The sequence below is a fragment of the Pleurotus ostreatus genome (genome assembly GCF_014466165.1).
Source record: "Pleurotus ostreatus strain PC9 chromosome Unknown scaffold_6, whole genome shotgun sequence".
NCBI lineage: Eukaryota > Fungi > Basidiomycota > Agaricomycetes > Agaricales > Pleurotaceae > Pleurotus > Pleurotus ostreatus.
The window spans coordinates 1,934,789-1,952,992 of NW_023503161.1; the positions used below are offsets into that span (position 1 = coordinate 1,934,789).

General features: G+C 47.8%; 4 protein-coding genes across 4 annotated transcripts; 2 read left to right on the forward strand and 2 right to left on the reverse strand.

Moving 5' to 3' along the window:
- Positions 1-345: 345 nt before the first annotated feature.
- PC9H_008884 (uncharacterized protein) lies at positions 346-763 on the forward strand (the record flags this gene model as incomplete). Its single annotated transcript, XM_036778391.1, has 3 exons — positions 346-371; positions 430-533; positions 585-763. 3 exons carry the CDS (start codon positions 346-348, stop codon positions 761-763), a joined length of 309 nt encoding a protein of 102 aa, XP_036629819.1.
- Positions 764-1,068: 305 nt separating this feature from the next.
- On the reverse strand, positions 1,069-2,678 carry PC9H_008885 (uncharacterized protein; the record flags this gene model as incomplete). The annotated part of the gene is made up of 3 exons (XM_036778392.1): positions 1,069-1,223; positions 1,278-1,637; positions 2,615-2,678. The coding sequence occupies 3 exons, from the start codon at positions 2,676-2,678 to the stop codon at positions 1,069-1,071; spliced, it is 579 nt and encodes a 192-aa protein (XP_036629820.1).
- A 4,087-nt stretch (positions 2,679-6,765) lies between these two features.
- Positions 6,766-7,455, reverse strand: PC9H_008886 (uncharacterized protein; the record flags this gene model as incomplete). The annotated part of the gene is made up of 3 exons (XM_036778393.1): positions 6,766-7,068; positions 7,130-7,256; positions 7,319-7,455. The coding sequence occupies 3 exons, from the start codon at positions 7,453-7,455 to the stop codon at positions 6,766-6,768; spliced, it is 567 nt and encodes a 188-aa protein (XP_036629821.1).
- Positions 7,456-7,914: 459 nt separating this feature from the next.
- Positions 7,915-11,344, forward strand: PC9H_008887 (uncharacterized protein; the record flags this gene model as incomplete). The annotated part of the gene is made up of 6 exons (XM_036778394.1): positions 7,915-8,325; positions 8,377-8,426; positions 8,483-9,346; positions 9,405-10,807; positions 10,850-11,169; positions 11,234-11,344. The coding sequence occupies 6 exons, from the start codon at positions 7,915-7,917 to the stop codon at positions 11,342-11,344; spliced, it is 3,159 nt and encodes a 1,052-aa protein (XP_036629822.1).
- Positions 11,345-18,204: the final 6,860 nt, after the last annotated feature.

Genomic DNA, 18,204 nt, shown 5'->3' on the forward strand with positions numbered 1-18,204 from the left:
TCTGGAAATACAGGGCATGCAAGAGTGTGGGAGGCACAGCCAGTAGCTGAAGCCAAGCCCGTACGACCTCGCCTCTATGTGGAACTGTGCACCCGCAGGTCTGCGTATTCCCGAGTCCCTCTGTGAGCGTGGCTCTTAACACAGGCCTGAAGTCTGTTATATGTTAATGCTTACCACTATTCTTTCTGCAATTGCCTACACTGCAGCTTACAACTTATACTGGGCCTAAAGTTTCCATCTGTTATCTCCTTCTTTAGTGCAGACATTATCTCCATCTCCTATCTGACACAATGGCTATCTATTTTGCTAAGTACTATTTATGAATCAATAGGACCCGTACAGGCCATGCATTGCAGTGGCTACAGCCCCAAGTATGTATAATCACTCAGTGTCTCGCGTACAAACCTTCAAACTGATCGTCATGACCAGGTCCCGGAAAGCCTGCAGTAAGGCTTCCAAAGATGCTCACCTTGCGAAGTATCTCGCCTCTGCAAGCCGTGCAAAGGCGTTGAAAGGATTAGAGGCCAACACAGGTGAGTGGGCGTCAACTTTGCCACTTACGGCCCTGTTGAGCCAGACTTTAGAACACCAGCATATCCAGTTCAACGACCTGGCCACACGCCTGCCGTCCAACGCCGAAAGGCTCAATTGTGTTATCGCACGCAACTTCCCGGGATTAAACGCGGAGAACTTGCAACCTGCCGACTCAAACCACCGCCTTTTCTTCGCTGAGGATACAACTGGAAACCCTCTTGCCATGTGAATTAGCAACGTCATCAGCCGTACCACAGCATTTCGTCTGGAAAATGCCTGCCGCAAGCTTGATTCGTTGGGGCCCAAAATCCACCACCGCGAGGCCAATCGGTCTGCGACGTCGGCGGTTCATAGGGCTGCCACCCGTGCTGTATACGGGCACGGCCGTGTACTCACGGCCAAATCACGGCTGTTTTGAAGGCTCACCCGTCCGTGTACGGTGTACTCAAATATCAGCAACGGTACGGTACGGCTAGAGTACGGTAGAATGGCCGTATATACGGATTGAATTCCAGACTCTCACTCTCTATTACATTATTTATGTGACTGTACAGTGCTCGTTCGTGCAAGTCGAAGCCGGTGCTTAAGTAGCATGAGTATTTCAATGGTCTGTGGCTTGAGGCTAGCGCGTCGCAAGGAGATTGTATCCCTTGCACCAGAGAATATGCGTTCTACGGCTACAGCAGAGCCTAAAGTAGCGTACAATTGAGTGAAGCAGTAATCAAGAAGTGACTAAAGCATACCTGGGATTGCGAGTAGATTGCGAGCGAGGCGGTAAAGACTGGGAAAGTGGTGGCGCCGGCTGTACCACCATTGAATAGGGTCACAGGTTCGGATATCCTCCCGTGGAAGATTCCAAAACTCTTCCAACTCGTCGACTGATACTCGATCCTTAATTTCGTAGCGGGCCATGAAGTCGTAATCGGCAGGGGATATTGATTGCAAAGTTGTTGTTGTTGAGGGGTCAGGGGCAGGGGGCGCACGGTAGAACTCATTGAAATGTGCTCGAAGCGTCGCCTTGGATTTCTCCAGCCCGGAAAGCAGTGTTTCATCATCTTTGTAATCTTCCTTGAGTCCTTTATATGCGATTCGAGGGTCTAGTACTGGCACATAAATCAGTACACAATGAATGAAGGGAAGGAATAGGTATCACTTACACGATGCCCAAGTGCAGTACGAGGATTCATCGAACTTCGCAAAATAGATGCTAAGTTTGATATGAGCCTTGGTAATACCTTCTCGTAGGATGGGTGTAAGGGGACACTCCTATTTTCTCTCCTTTCCTTCATTCCATGGACTCTTACCTACATTCCCTTCATTCCCCTTCATTCCTTTTCGCTCCCTTTCCTTTCCACTTCCTTTCCACCCACTCCTTTCGCATCCGAGCCGCGTCCGGTGACTCCGGAGTCTTCCCGCACTTCGGATACTTCGGACTCGCTCGGACTCGTCTCGGACACTTCAGACTCGCTCGGACTCATCTATACTCTTCGGGGCTCGTCCGGGTTACCTCTATCCTTTTCCCCCACTTCATTACTCTTCGCCTTTACTTCCCCAAGTCGCTGGCACGACTCCTGTGCATTTACCCTCCACTTCATTATCACATGTTTCCTTGTACCTTGTGATATTTGTTCGGACTTGTGGCTGGTGTACTGTACAGTTATCCTGCACTCCTCTCACGCTACTACAGTATATACTTCGCTTCCTAGCATGGAGAATCCTTATCCTGTTCTCTTTGGATTCTCCCTCTGCTAGGTGAGCAGCCCTCTCATGTATTGTAGTTAGCCTTATTCATTATCTTTGGATTCTCCCTCTGCTAGGCCTGCGCTGTCGGCCATCTTGAGGTTGCCCTTACAATGGGGTTGATGTCATTGGGTGGATGACATCTGTACCGTTGCACTGTGGAATGTTTGAAGCCAGGATGCGACACATTCAATAGCCTTCCAATGAGACACTGTAAGGTTGTAAGCATGTAGTTCTCGGTTCTTTCCCACAAAATCATTAAGGATGTTCTTATATAGCAAAGCACGGCCTTGGAAGACAATATTAGAGCAACTTATAGAGGACAAGAATAATGACTTACGTAGCATTTGATATGTTGAGGACCACCGTGTCTTGACGTCGAGGATGAGCATCATAGGTGCCATGTGTTCGTGATCTTGTGGCCTTGAATTCAAGAAGTGCTGAACATCAGAAACCCATGCTTTGCGCCGCTGTGGGCTCGATCGGACAGCACGGACGATCCGGCAAAGCTATGCATTCACGTTTAATATTCATATACACGGAATCAGGTAACCAAGTACCCGAGTTACTGAACAACTGATGTCACCATCGTTTACCGTGTCTTCATCTTCCATAAATACGGCGTCGTCGTCATATTCGGTTGTTGTCTTTGAAGTCACCGTCATCTGGTATTGCCCGCTACGTCCCACGGCACGTTCACTCTCCTTACCCGATATTGCACCTATCGTTTCCATCAGCTAGTATTAGTTAATTAATGTAAGCCACGAGTTCTTCAGTTAGATAATAAAGCACACCTCTAACGCCGCAAGATGTATGGTATGTGGCATGCATCGGAGTCAAGCATTCTTTGCAGAAAAGGAAACACCTGCATCTTTCAACCGATCTTCTAGTTCACAAATGAGTGTATCATTGTTACTGGCGTTGTCCATCATAAATGCAGTTACCTAAATGAGAGTTGGCACAAATCATTATAGGTGATTTAAGCTGACTTACACGGCCTATCAAGCCATAGCGGTTGAGTGTCTCCCACACTGCGTCGGCCATGTTTTCCCCTGAGTGTTGACCGATGAGTTCCTTGAAGTCAATTAACAACTCCTCTATCAATGCGGTTAGTCAATCAGAGGCTAACAGTGTCACCAAGCTTTCCATCGTTTGTGATATAGTGCGCAACAATAGCCAGGAAGGCATATTGGTTTGGTGATGTCCACGCATCGAGAGATATGGTGATATCAGACTCCAGATTCTGTTGCACAAGATCCAATCAACCGGGCAACGGGTATCCAAGAAACGAGAGCTTACTTCAAACATTTGCCGTATCTGAGCAATTGTATTGTTGCCAGCCTTCATAACCTTTGTTTGAATTGTGGTGCGCCCCGGAACATGGATAGGAGTTGTGCTGCCGCCACGCTGGTACACATACTGTATTAGCTTCCGAAACTCTGGCCACTCAACTTCCATGAATGGCTGATCACAGCAGACCATCCACTCAACCAGGAGCTGTTCAAATATTCCTTGATCCCACGTAGGCTACCAGCGAGATTAAATTAGTTAGCATGTTATTAGGGGGGCGACAGGAGTCTCACCTTGCTAATATCCAATTGATGTTGAAATGCAGACATGATCGACATCGAGCCTGGTTCAAGTCCAGATATGTATTTGGCGATAGCTTCTTCGTCTAACGGAGTTTGAGCGGTTGCGATCTTGAGCTCCTCCGCTGTCAGGGCATCCTTGCGAGTTTTGATCGCTTCATAGAAACGGTAGATCATGGGGATGTTGTACAAGGCCTAATTTCATTATGAGATAACATATATATTAGATATAAGGCGACATACCAGTTGTATTATTCTTCATTGATGGTGTAATCCTTAGGGTCTTGCGTGCACCGTGGTAGCACTTGAAGTACTCCATTCCTTCGGCTGATTCCCCGTTTGCATCATTATCTACCTGCTCGAAGAACCGATAGATATGGCTTCGCTTTCCGCCCTATGTATTTAATTAACATCATATATCTAACGAAGTAAAATTCTGTTCACCTTTGCTGTTGTACTAATCCCGACACTGGATGCCATTGATACAACACTTGCTACACTGGATTCTTCTCGAACCCGTTTCGCTTTCGGAGGCGATGCCTTCGTTGACTGCCGACGCTTTTTGATACGTGCCTTCAAGGATGCAGCAGGGATGAGCTGGGATGGAAGGGAAGCAGCAAGCTGCAGATTTAATGAGTGACGAGTATATGAGCGCAAAATGATTAACGTACCTCCGCATTCGTGATCACCCTATCTTCATCTTCATCGTCTGATTCATTATCCATATCAACAAGTGGCGGAATAAAATCATTGTCTTCAGGATCGTCGTCATCGTCTTTAGGAAGTGTCGTGGTAACTGTCAGTCCACCGGCCGTAGTAGTAGGTTTCCTGGACCTTGAGTTTGCCGTAGCTCGTGGTCTACGAAGTGCTACGGGCTTGCCATCATCGTCAAGTTGAAGAGCCGCAATGGCTTCTTGCCTCTTATCTGAGAAGCGTGGACGACGAGGGCGACCTGAAAGCGGATTAACAAGTATCATGGCTATTGCAACGTAAATGACCACTTACTTTGTCCAGCATCTACCTCTTCCGGGACCGGCATGGGAACGGGGTCGTCAGGATCGAAGACAAATGATATCTTGGAGGCGTGAAGGAGGTTGCCGTCTGGGCCAATCGCGCACTGATCATCAGACATTGCAGCTGGACAATAATGCTATACAAGGTAAGAAAATGTCTTGATTTATAGTGTCAATGGTGAATATAGTACTTGCCTAGGAGCTACTCCTATCGCCTAGTTGAACTGTTCGTTCCGCGAGGAAACCCCACCTGCCCATGCTGTGCATGACACGATGTTAGCATAGGATCTAGCAAGCATATGTTCAGTTATTCATAAGCAAAACTAAAGCCCAATCAAGACTCCTCCATTTTGACAAACATACCTGGAACGTGTGCAAGCACACTATCTCCTCGATGGCAAAGCACACCACACCATGTGGGCAGCAGCATGCCTTTGACGCAGCAAGCCTCAAGGTGAACAAAAGCGGGGTCCCGTGGCTGTTAACGGTGTGCTTGATTGCGTAGACCAATGTCGGACACTGAGGGGTAAGGCGAGCTGGGGACGTCGCGGAGTTTTCGAGCTCGTCGTGGTTGAGGGGTAAGGCGAGCTGGGCACGTCGCGGAGTTTTCGAGCCGTCATGGTTGAGGGTGGTCGGTAAGTAAATTATTACCGCCACGTAACACCGCATGGCTCCTGCTGACAAACTTTCTCATAGTCTCAATCCGTACATACGGTATACGGCTATTTACTCTGAGCCGTATACGGCGAACCCATTTTGATCCCCCAGCCATATACACAAAGTGTGATTTTCTCAGCGGTACGGTACGGAGGCCGTATTTACGGGGCCATATATACGGTGTCTACGGTTACGATTGGCTGCCCTAGTGCTTCATCTGGGGATTTGGGAGACTTACGCTACTCATCCCCGTGTCTCACGTGACACGATCGACCAAGAGCCACCGGTGCTGGATGTGATTGCCAAAATCCTCAGGATTTTGCGGGAGGACGTGGCTCCCAAGCTTGGAGCGTTGCTAAAGGAGCACTATCTGGCCCAATGGGAGCGTCAAACAACGTGAGGTCTTCCTTTGTGATCCCGTTGCTTCCTGCTCATCACTTCTATGAAGGGCCTATGGCCATGTGCGCAGAGAACTTAGTCAAGAGTTAGCGGCAATGCCATGGCTGGACTTTGGCGGCGCTTTTTTCACGGTGGCCATCAAAGTTGGGTCCAGCGAGCGTTGGCATGTAGACTGGAATGATGACCGCGGCAGCGGCATTGCTTGGGTTGTTCCCGTCGGAGAGTTTACCGGCGGTGATTTTTGCTCCCCCCAGCTACCAACTCGTATCCCCGTCCGTCGAGGTCAGGTCTTGGGTGTGCAGGCACGACGGCTTATCCACTGTGGGTTGAAAACGACGGGAGTTCGCCATGTTTTTACGCTATTTACGGATGGGCTTCTGCTCAAGCGTGCGGAGGAAGGAAAGTAGTCAGTTGAAAAAAGTTTCAACACCGATTACGGTGCCTAGGTTACTGGGATAGATTAAGTACATTTGTGACGTTCTTTACATGAACTCGGGATTGCAATCCTAAGTAAAATAACCGCCAACGCTTGTGAATCATCAAACCAATATGAGCATGCACGCATGAACTTACCTCCGGATGTCGAACGTTCAACGATCTCCACTGGCGCGATCTCCCTGCTACCATACGCGTACCTGTCCATCCGTATGGGGCTGACATTGAGTGTGGTGAAAGACGCGCTGGCTCTTGCGATGCCCAAATAACTTCTCACCAACCGCCACTTCCACCCACCACCTCCGCCTCTACCTCCCAACGGTGCCGTAGCAGGATGAGGGGGTGAATGGCGGACGATGACATTATGCCGTGTCGTCGAAGGCCCTGAGCAGCTTGGGTCACATGGCTGGCAAGAGGAGGACGTGGGGTTGAGGAACTGCGATTTCGCGCAGGTGGAGAGGCAGTGGCCGTTGGCGAGGACGGGGCGCTCTGGCGGGCAGGCGGTGCACTGGTTGAAGGCGCCGCCGGAGCACGAGGCGCAGTCGGGGTGGCACAATGTGCATGAGGTTGATGTGGTGGAGGAGAAGGTGTTTGAAGGACAGGTTTGCACGCACTTGCGTCTGAGGTGGCAAGCTGGTTGTTCGCGCAGGAGAGGCAGAACTTGGGGTCGCCAGCGCAGGAGGTGCAGGACGAGTCGCATGCTATACAAAGAAGAATCATTAGTACAAAGGAAGGGGGAAGAGAAAGGAGGGGGAGACGTACAAGTGCAGGTAAACTTGTCTTGCGACGAGACGACCGTCCCAGTGGGACACGCGTCGACGCATTGCCTGTTTGATAGGAATGAACCCGGTATGCACGCTGTGCACTGGAGCTTGCTTGCGATTGATGCCTGGTGGAAGTCAGGGATCCGGCAGGCAGAGCACTTGCACGCTAAACAACACAAACACGAACCAATCAGCGTCAATCCACCACTGCGAATCTCCACCTGGTGTGGATGAAAGTGAGACACGTACCTTCGCACGATCTCTTGTGGTTGTCCACAATACGTGTTGAGCCCTCACACACGCCGTAGATGAACGAAGCGACATGGCTGACTGGGAGGTGGACCGTGAAAAGGCGACATACTCGTCACTAATCATTACGTGCAGGAGGGATACCCTAGACAGCGGGAACAGATGTAGGCTCCAGGGAGAAGCCATCAAGGACGCACGAACGGTTCCCGTTCGTACGCTAAGTCCTCCGAGCTCAGCCCACGCAGCCAAACCATCGTTGCAGACCTCTTTACGGAGGTAAGTCGTCGTTACTGCTTCATGATGTGGGCTCACATGGGTCTGACTGGGTAGGCGGGTTTACCACCAGACGTCCTCAACGTTATCTCAATTTTTACGAGAAATAGTGTTTTTTTGGCCGTGGGACAGCTAAAAAGATCAGAATATGGGCCGGCCTAATGGAGCATTAGGCTAGGTCTATGGTGTAGATAAGTCCGTCCAGTCTGGTGTTGATTCTTTCTTGTCTGTTTTCCCCCTAACCCTCCGCAAACTACCACAATGACAGAGTACAATGATATGTCCCTCACTGATTTCATTGCCCGCTACACGCAAATCATGGCGTACGATGATTATCCAGATCTTGACCAAGCTCTTGTCAACTTTGCCCTTGCTGGCATTGATGACACACCGGAATCTCGTTTCCGTATCAACATGGTCGAAAACTACTGCCTTCGTGCTAACAGTGGAATTCCAAACATCACCCGCGACTACGATTCTTTTATTGGCTTCACCGACCGCATTCCAATCAAACGTGATCTTTACTTGTATCCACTTCCTCCGCACCATATCTCAACTATCGCGCAATCGATGCATCTCAAAGTCCCGTTTCATACATCAACGGTGTGTTTCTCTTGCTCACTCCTGCTCACGGGCTGCCTGGTAGCCCACCGCATGTACACGAGCCGCCTGGTAGCCCGCTGCATCAGCCGCAAAAATCATTTACTGACTACAACATATTAGGGAATTCAAAACTTGGATCCAGCTAATGTTCCAAACATCCTGCTTGGCAAGTACAACGAACGCCATCAGCTGCGCGTTTTTTCCCGTCACTTCTGTCGGACACTAGAACAACCGTCAAACTGACAAGTGAGGAAGCAGAAATGTTGTATAATGAAATTCTGCAGCCTACGGTGGCCACAATCGCACCAGCACTCGCTAAAGATTGGCCAACATCGCTAGAAGCAGAGCGTTTCCGTGCCAAAACCTCAAGATCTGCGTATCAAAACACCCCATACATTCTCAATGTTGACCTCATTGGACAATTCAAGCATGAGTTGAATCGCCGATTACAAGCACACACATCGTTCAAAAATCCGGTCTTTTGCACTCACATTCAAGGAATTAAAGGCTCCACCATGCACGACATGTCTGCGCTTGCCGCCGACTTGGCACTCACCAAAATGCTGGAAGACTTTGACGTTAGCCGAGGATTGTGGTGGGTAGATGTTGGTATTGAACTTCAGGACGGCGGTCGTGTGATTTTATGGCGAGCAGATGCGGCCCCAAATCTGCTCTCCTATGTCTTGGGCACTACACTTGATGAGGCGGGCAGGGTGGTCCGCAGTGGGCAGTTTCAAGCGGATATCAACTCACATCTATTGGAGGTTGCTGGATTTCGCGTCGGATTCCCTACACCTGCTGGCGAAAACAGAATCACCTATGTTCAGGCTTATACCACCGACAAAAGCTTGACCTATCACAAGCAAGGCTTTCAGCATTCACAGAATCTCATGGGACTAGCTGCGATGAAAGGGCATCCGCCGCAATACTGCACTGATCTCATCGCAGCATACACGGATGCGAGACAGAAGAATGTGGCCGCACGGTTAGAGGTCCGGCTCCCACTTCAATTTGCCCCTGACTTTATGCTGGAGTTCGACAATGATGTGCTTCGCCCCAGCATAATCAGTCTTCACAGAGAAAACTTTTGGTGAGCAAGCTATTCTCTTTGTGGGCTTCCAGGTAGCCCGTGCTCACAAGTGCAACAGGAACTGGCGCATTGTTCGAATGGATGCCTTCTCACGACTTCTTTCCGTAATGAATGATCAAAGCGCGGAGCAAATTGTGACCCCGCCTGTTCTGAGCACTTATGCCGCTGTGGTATGGATGGTGAACGGCATTCACAGCCGTCCAAATCCCCAATCACTTGGCCAAGAGTGCAGAAAGGTCGCATTGCCATACTTTGAAGACCATTATGCCAGTGACTTGCTTGCCGCCGGTTTCAACGAGGCCGAACTCAATACACTCGCTGAAGAAAATGTGAACCGTCCATTTTCTCCCTACAATGTCCTATTCATGCGACGCATCCTCTTTCCGCCTGCAACCAACACCGTGCGACTACCAATGGACCGCCTCCTTCTCAAGAAGTATCATATACATATGTTTGGCAAGTCGCTGCCTGATCTACGCCTTCAGTTCAAGGCTACCGGGGTTATCAGACATAGAGACTTACACGCGCGACGGCTTCCCATGAACAAGGGCCTTAGTCGAGCACGTATAGGACCCACTCCGCCGACCGCGTTTTTCGTAGGCTTGACCGAGATACAGGAAGAACCTGTTCTCGACGTAGGTCCCAACGTCCCCGTGCTGCAACAGATCTTCGACGACGAGGATGAATCGGAGAGAACCGTTCAGCAAAGGGTGGCAGACATTTGGGCGCAGTTCCCTTGCTGCATCCTTCAGAAAGTTGGCAATCCGAAGTGGAGAGGGGCGCTTCCGAGCTACTGCAGAATCCCTCAGCATGCCAGGCAGAGCGTTACGATCGACATCATGAAGGACACAAACCTCGCAAAGGTCTTCGCGCGCGCTCAAGTCTCTCATGTGACCATTCCACGATGGCGTAAGGCCTTTGAGGCCTGCTTCCCACCGAAAGGCCACATTACGCCCAAGTCCGTCCAAGCTTGGACCCACATGCGTTACTATATGGATTGGAAGGCACTGATGGGATCTCTAAACGCCAATGACGCCGATAAAGTGCGGGAAGCACTCTGGGAAGAGTTCAAAAACCTTGCATGGTTGCCTGCCGCAACCAGTGAACAACCATGGCGCACAGACAGGGCGCCATCGTGTATTCAGTTGCCACCGCTCGAAGAGATAAGCCCATTCGCAGAGCCCAATATCCCCGGACCGCAGATTATATGGAGTCCATTTCAAGACCCCAACATATTTTGGGACCCCTCAGTCCCACTTGCAATCGCGCCCCCAGCTGGAGGTGCATTGCGAGTCAATGGGGTAGTGCCGGCGTTGCCAGTTGCTGAAGAGGAAGAAGAGTCCTCTGGCGACGAAGCAGAGGCTGGTTCATTCTACGGGCTCCCTGGTGGCCCGCAGGGAGGGAGAGAGAATCGTCAAGAGAACACCCCAGAGGCTCGCGAGCCAATGATTCGGGCACTCAGTCATCTGAGCAATGCAAGCTCTTATTGATTTGGGCGGCCAGATCGCCCGAGCCCGCAGAGGCAGCAAAGCAGGGTGTCGGACTTTGCTCTGCCTGACGTCTACGTGCATTCACGAAATGGCATGCCTGCAGCAATGGAGGTAAGTCGTGCAAGTGGCAGCAGTAGCACGCGTGATCGAGCGAGTGTCGGACCCAAACGCAGCCTGCTAGCAGGCACTCCCCAGTTGTTGGGGCGTAGATCTCGAAGGGAGGAGGAGGAGGAGGAGGAGGAGGAGGAATCACAAATGGACGGCAGTGTCGAGCCTGAGCCAAAGAGAGCGAGAATAGACCAGGATGACGACAGCGATGACAGCGACATTGAGGTGATAGGGATGAACGTGAACGTGAACCAGGTTGTTGATATTGAAGCCTTGAAGCGTGAGGAAGAGGAAGATGAAGACGAAGACGAAGGATGAAGACAAGGAAGACGAAGACGAGGAAGAGGAAGAAGAGGAAGACAAGGAAGACGAAGACGAGGAAGAGGAAGAGGTGGTTTGATTTTTCACTATTAGCCCATCGATATACCCTTATTAGTTACTACTTATCATCATTAATAACATGAATGTAGCGCACCACCAGTCAACTTGGGCTTCCTGAAAGGATTTCTAGATGGAAGAATGTCGAAACGGGCTACCTGGGTGCCCGCAGAGGCGAGGCGAATGGCAGAGGGGTGCAGACGTAGTTACGGGCTGCCTGGATGCCTGTGGCTTCGCAGACGTGCACATAGAGACGGCGATGCCGTAGAGGGTAGCAAGACGGGCTACCTGGATGCCCGCAGAGGCGAGGGGTGCAGCCAAAGTGGATTGGCAAAAAGCAAGGGGACTAGAGGGTAGGCAGACGGGCTTGGAGGGGCTTATCGTGGGCAGGAAGATGAGGGGAATAGCCTGGCGGCCCACTTCGATGTCAACTCTGGCCAACATCGGCATACTGACACGCACCTAGAAACCCATTACGTCGCCCGATCTGGGTTAATCTCCCTCGTCGGGCATTTTAGCTGCGTATTGTGCACCATGGTGTCCGGAAAGTACCTAGAGCTGCTGCGGTGTTAACCCTGGCGTTATCAATCTAAACGAAACACGTACTTATGCCACCTGTCCGCTCCCCGCTTATGCTCCCTCATAGTTCCGTGCGTGCATCATGTCACTGTGATCGATTGCTTATAAGATAACAACGTGAGTGGACATGCCACAACGAATAGGAACTGTACCGATGATGTGCCCAAGTGCTTTGGATCCAGGTTGCCAACATATGGGAGCCTCGCTTTTGCGGACTCCAAATACTTGAACGCTCGGTACATTTCTTTCCCCCAATTCTCGCAATCCCATCATCGACGAACAGACAATCAATCAGGATGCGAGAACAGCCTAAGTAAATTAGACTGCACTTGGGGGTGTGGGCCAATGTGTTGCATGGCATGTACGGGTCCCGTGTCTTTTCTCCTTACCCATCCCATGCCCTGGAAACAACCACTATAATTATTCAAGATACTTTAACTGTTGTATATACATAACAAAGCCCCAGAATTTGCAGGCAATTCAGCGGGAAGTGCTCTTAACCAGATCTAATGTGAACTCTTGGTGATCGGACATACTTGGGGGTGTGGGCCACCGTTCCGTGGCATGTACGGGTCCGGTCTAGAATCTGTGTTTGAGGTTGACATAAGAATGGGTGCTGGATACAAAAAGAGTAGCATGGCAATAAATATATGGCATAGATCATGAGTTAGTGCTTGGAAACATATGAAGAAGATGTGAATGTAGGTGCAAATGTGTGTGAGGCTCTATATCTGCATTGTGTATAGCACTATGGATGCCTTTCTAGACTGCAAGAGCAACACATCTGAGGAGCCAAGTATTTCTAAGGTATCCATCCCTTCATATTTGAAAGATCCATTGTTCGCCATGCCATCATATGTCCAAATCCTTTTGAAATGGTCTATGTATCTTGCTGTCCAATGTGCAGAGCCAAAGTAGATAATAGCACGGATATTATATATTTTAGTTTGATCTGATGAATCTGTAACAGAGATCTTACTATCTAAGGTTTGAAGTGTATGTACATTGGAAATATCCAAGCAGAGAATTGAAGGCAGGACTTGTATTTTTTCATGGAGTTCCAGGGCCTCTGAACATTGAACACACAAACACCTAGTACCATATCTCAAGTTTGATATCACCCCTTGTGTAGATGTGATGCTTGTTGTTGATATGTTTGTTCCAACAAAGAGCAGACTTTGGTTGGCAGGCTGTGATGGCAGAGGTGTGCTATGCCCATTCACACATTGATAGGTTGCCAGCATACTTTCAGGATTTACAGTAAGCAGCCTGTTAAAGATTGATGACACAGAGGCATATGCACCAGCCTCAAACTCCACAGGGTCAGCATCACGCAGGGTTATGCGAAGTTGGTCTCTGAGCTCATTGAGGTCTGTCATGTTCTGGACTTCCATGAAGCCCTTTTTTAGGCTCATAAAGTCCAAGCTGTTGATATCATCAAATGAAGATTCTGTTTTTGCCTTTGCATCCTTCCACAAGTTGTATAGCATGCATATAGCAACATCATAAGCACAGCTATTTGTGACCCATTGACATCCAAGTGGTATGCAATCATTAGCAGAGAACCCTGAGGCGGAAGAGGTCAGCTTTATATGAGACTTCTTTTGAATATGGGCATCACTCTTATCAATCTGAGAGTCAGTTGATTGTGATTCAGTTAAACTGCGTTTCCGATTGTTGCTGACTGATAAACTAGTATATGGCACCTGAGCCAAATGCTCAACAAAGCCAGCCTGGGGTGACTTCACGGTAGCATTTGTTACATACTTTGGGACTGACCTTATCATTTGCCAAGCTGGTGCTTCAAAGATATCCTCATTATAAGGTGACTGTTTTGTAAAACGCATGGATCTATGTAAGTAAGGTGGCATGTAATTTTTTGGCTTTAAGGAACGGAAGGAATGGATCAATTCACGTCTAATGTCTCCTGTAACCCCAAACATCTCGAGGAGGATTACTCAACTCTACAAACAGAACTTCTAATACTGGTTGTCCATATATACCTGTAGAGGATTGCCATGCATAGATTGTACCCTCTTGACCATTTGTCATACACAACTCTGTAGCGCTGTTGCTTCGTAGCTGAACTGGCAATCCTTTACATATCATAAGTTTTCCTGGAATTTGCTTCTCTACAGAACTGGTAGGCTGTTCCCACAACAGGCGCTGATATAGCTCATTCATCGGTACTTTAGCCATATGACGACGGTTCTGGCGAGTCTGCTCAGGATCTTTGACTGTATCCTCTGCATAGAAAGAGTAGAGCTTTACTTTATGCTCATTGGCAAATCTCCTAACCCCTAGCTCATTGATAGCATCTTTGTTGACATGTCAGGATGTAATGATAGACACATCTCTGAACTCTTTGTCACAAACAGACTGCCGTCCCACTGCTTGTACAGACACAAGGCTTCGAAGGAATGCCACATCTTCTTTAGTGCAATCAGCATATCTCATATTCTCCAATGCAGTACGGAATTTTTCGTCACGTGGTGTTTGACTCTTCTGTCGCATGTTTTGCCTTAATATGACAACACTAGTCACTTGATGCCAGATTGCTCTACCCATGCCTTCCTCCTGTGCTTTGAGAGAGGTCGCACTTCCAACACCAATCTTCTGAGAATACAGGGAGACAGCCTCACGGCCCATGGCTGGCGGTAGCTGGGCAAAATCCCCAGCAAATATCATGTTGATGCCACCAAATGGTATACCATGCTGACATAATGCATAACACATCTTAACACTTATGGTGTACAGATCTCTAGATGAGCACATTGATATTTCATCAAAGAATACATATTGCACCCCTTCTAATCGCTGTTGTACTTTGCTTTGGCTAATGCCATTATTGTCACTTTTGCTTGAGATTCCAAATGCAGAATGATAAGTTATACCACCAGGTAACAGACAGGCTGCATTAGCTGTTGGTGCTACTATAAGCAACTTGTATGATTCTTCTCTCAGCTCAAAATATTTGATTAGAGCCTTCAGTACCTGTGACTTGCCAGTGCCACCCATGCCACCAATGTACAGTTTCAGCTGGTCTGCATTTTCTGATAAAGTATAATTAGTCACCAATCGAAAAGCTCGCTCTTGTTCAGTGTTAAGTTTGAAGATAGCAATGCAGTCTTTGATAGTGTCTTGCAAAGAGTCCACAGCAGGGGAGAAGACACACTCAAGATAAGACTTGTCTACAATTTTTACTATGTTCGTTTCAGCAACAAACAGGCTTTGTTGTAATACATTGGGAACCTGAGCTCTGCGTGTATCAATTACTTTCTGGCGTAACTGTTGAACCTCATAGCGCCATGCACTGGGAGCTTTGCACACAACTTTGTCTGCCTCAACAGGTAGTTGGCAGAGGTTAAGCTCAACAGGTGTGGTCCATCCTGAATTTGACATGATCGCAGCCATAACTTCCATGCCCTTTCTGCGACGCATCTCTGCCACACTCAGAGGTCTTGAAGACTCAAACCTACCATCTAGCTGTATATCAGCACCATCAGTACCCACATGGCTGTAATCAATGATATTGTCGTCATTTAGCCACTGTTGAAATCCTCGAGCATCTTCATCCTTCATCTTGGTGCTAAAATCATCTCTTGCATCTAAGCATTCATATCGCAGGTTGAAGTTGCTCATTAGCTGAGATTGTAGCTGTGTAAATTTGAAAAGATCAAATGCTTCCTCCCAGGACTGTGTGCTTAGTTTCAAATCCTTTCCAGACCTCCAAGGAACAAACAATGTCAGCATAGAGCTACAATAATATTCTCTGTCTCCTTGATCCCTTTGGGGAGGAGTTCCTATAAAATTGGGTACAATACGACGCTTAAGCAAATAAGTGTGTGACAACAACAGAAGACAGCATTTATGAGTCTCTTTTAAAGGATGACCTGATTGAAAGTCTAAATATTTCTTAACTCGTTGTCCACCTACCATTTTCTTTCTAGCTGCTTCTGACATGTATAACAAATCTGCTTACAGGTCTACATCATCATCAACTTCTCCATTATCTTCTCTTGAAGCTGATGCCTTTATTGCAGTAGCCTTGATCCTAGAACAGCGGCATACCCACTCATAAAGGGTCAAATCTGACAGTTCATCTGGACGGTAAACATAATCAAATACTTGATCAATGCCAACTATTTTGTTATTAGATTTCATGAGTGTCACCTTACCTGTAAACCGGTAGGCATCATCTGGATGCCAGTAACTGCGAGCTTCAGATACAAACTTTTGCTAATAGAATGTTACAAAAATATGACTTGAATAATGATCAGGATGCCCAAGCAAATACATGCAAATCATGGGTGAACCATACTCCATTTTTGATGACATCATATTCACAACTTTCGTCAGCATTTGTCTGGCTTTTGTTAAAGAGTCTGGATTAGGTGCACCAATAACACTTACATTCCGATCCAGCACTGAGCGGACACAATCAAAAATAACATGAGTTTTCAAGGAGGTCTTTGTGATATAATCTGTAACATACATGACTACAGCTTTCACTGCCGTTCCAGATAGCAAACTTGCAACATCAGTGTTACACCTATAAATGTATGACAGAGCTGGTGTGTAAGTATTGATCCATTCTGCAAGTTTTCGCATAACAATTGAACCATCCTCATTTATCTTTGTGTCTTGCTGTAGAGGCCGAGGAAATCGAGCCTTGCACTTTCCCCACTTATTATCTCTGCATCCACGGTATATGTGCTTCTTGTTCTGAGACCCGTCCTTGTTCAAATAACGGTCACAATCATGTACATTTGACTGCAAGATGATGTCATCAACTGTTCGTTCATAGTACGACCACCATTCCTCTTCTTTGCAACAGAATGGACAGTCTTTGGAGGACCGTGAACAGCGACAGAGTTTTGGTGGTACTTGAGGCAAGGTGGATATAGGGTCAACATAGTGAGATTCTTCTCTGAGCGATTTGAACTTGACGTCTAAGTCTGTCATGGTACCTGTAGTGAATTCACCAATGTGACAAGACTCCAGCCAATCTGTGAGCTTCTTGTTCCAAACACTGTCTTGACTCATGATGTGGTTACGGAGCTCTTTTGGGCTCAGACTACCCCTTATCCATGCAGGTGAAGTGTCAGCCTTCCTTGTTGCTCAACTGTTCCATAGTAAGCTTCCACATCTCCATACAATCCAGGCATCAATTCATTATTGAACCCTAGAACATCAGAAATAAATGTTTGTACAGCATATTTAAAGAATCTGGCACCTGCTACTGGGTTCAATGTCACCAACCTCATGCGCTCATCAGACTGCTTGACTTTGGGTGAGAACTTCTGGTCTGTACCAGCCAAATATACACACAATGGATGTTTTACATCTACTGGAGACAGAGTGATGTACCAAATAGGACTACCTACATGGTAAATTAATGACCACAGTTGATTACGCATGTACTTTTTGGATGTAACAGATCCATTGACAGCGCCGGCAACATGGTCAATGTCTTTCAGTAAAGCAAAACAAGCACGCGCATCATCGGTGACAGGTTTTACTATTTCTCCATTCCTCATGTGATTTGATAAGTCTGCAAGAACTCTTGCATTGATGTCCATTACACGGTTAGAAGTGGACTTGAAGTCCTCTTTTCCAGCCATGAGAAAAGCATTCTGGGAACTGGCACGGATCTGCTCATGACTAAATGCGATAAAAGGAAAAGCAGGATCAGTTTGGAACCATTTGTCATGATACATTAGTAGCAGCTGCTTATGCTTGGTATGTGACAGCCCAGAAACCAAGCCAATACCTCTGAGACCATATGGGAATAGCCAAGGAAACATTTGAGGGTAAAGCTGAGGATTGTGCCATAAAGACTCAGGATCATTTGCCCGTCCAATGGCCAGTACCTTTCCTGATTTATTGAAGTAGTCGAGCACTATTGATTTAATGGCCTTGGTGTCCATGTTTTGTAAGTCAGAGGCAGACAATCCATGAAGCACAAATGGACACGGCCCCTTTTCAGTACCGTCCTCAGACTCCATGTCAAATACTGCAGGTGTTTCACTCGCCTTTGCAGATTCTGATGACCTGTATACTACAACAACAGGTGGTGATTCTCCATCATTATCATAGTCTGACAAGGCGTTGTAGTCAATGTCAACATCGTAATAGTCTCCATGGTTCAGCACCAGCCATTCAAGAGCAAGCTTGACTTTGTTGCTCCTTACAAGCAATGGGGTACGCTTGAAATCCTCAGCTGAAGGCTTTTTGGGCCCAGTGAATAGAACAACCAAGACCTCATCTAACTCAGCTTTAGATATAGGCAGACGCTCATAC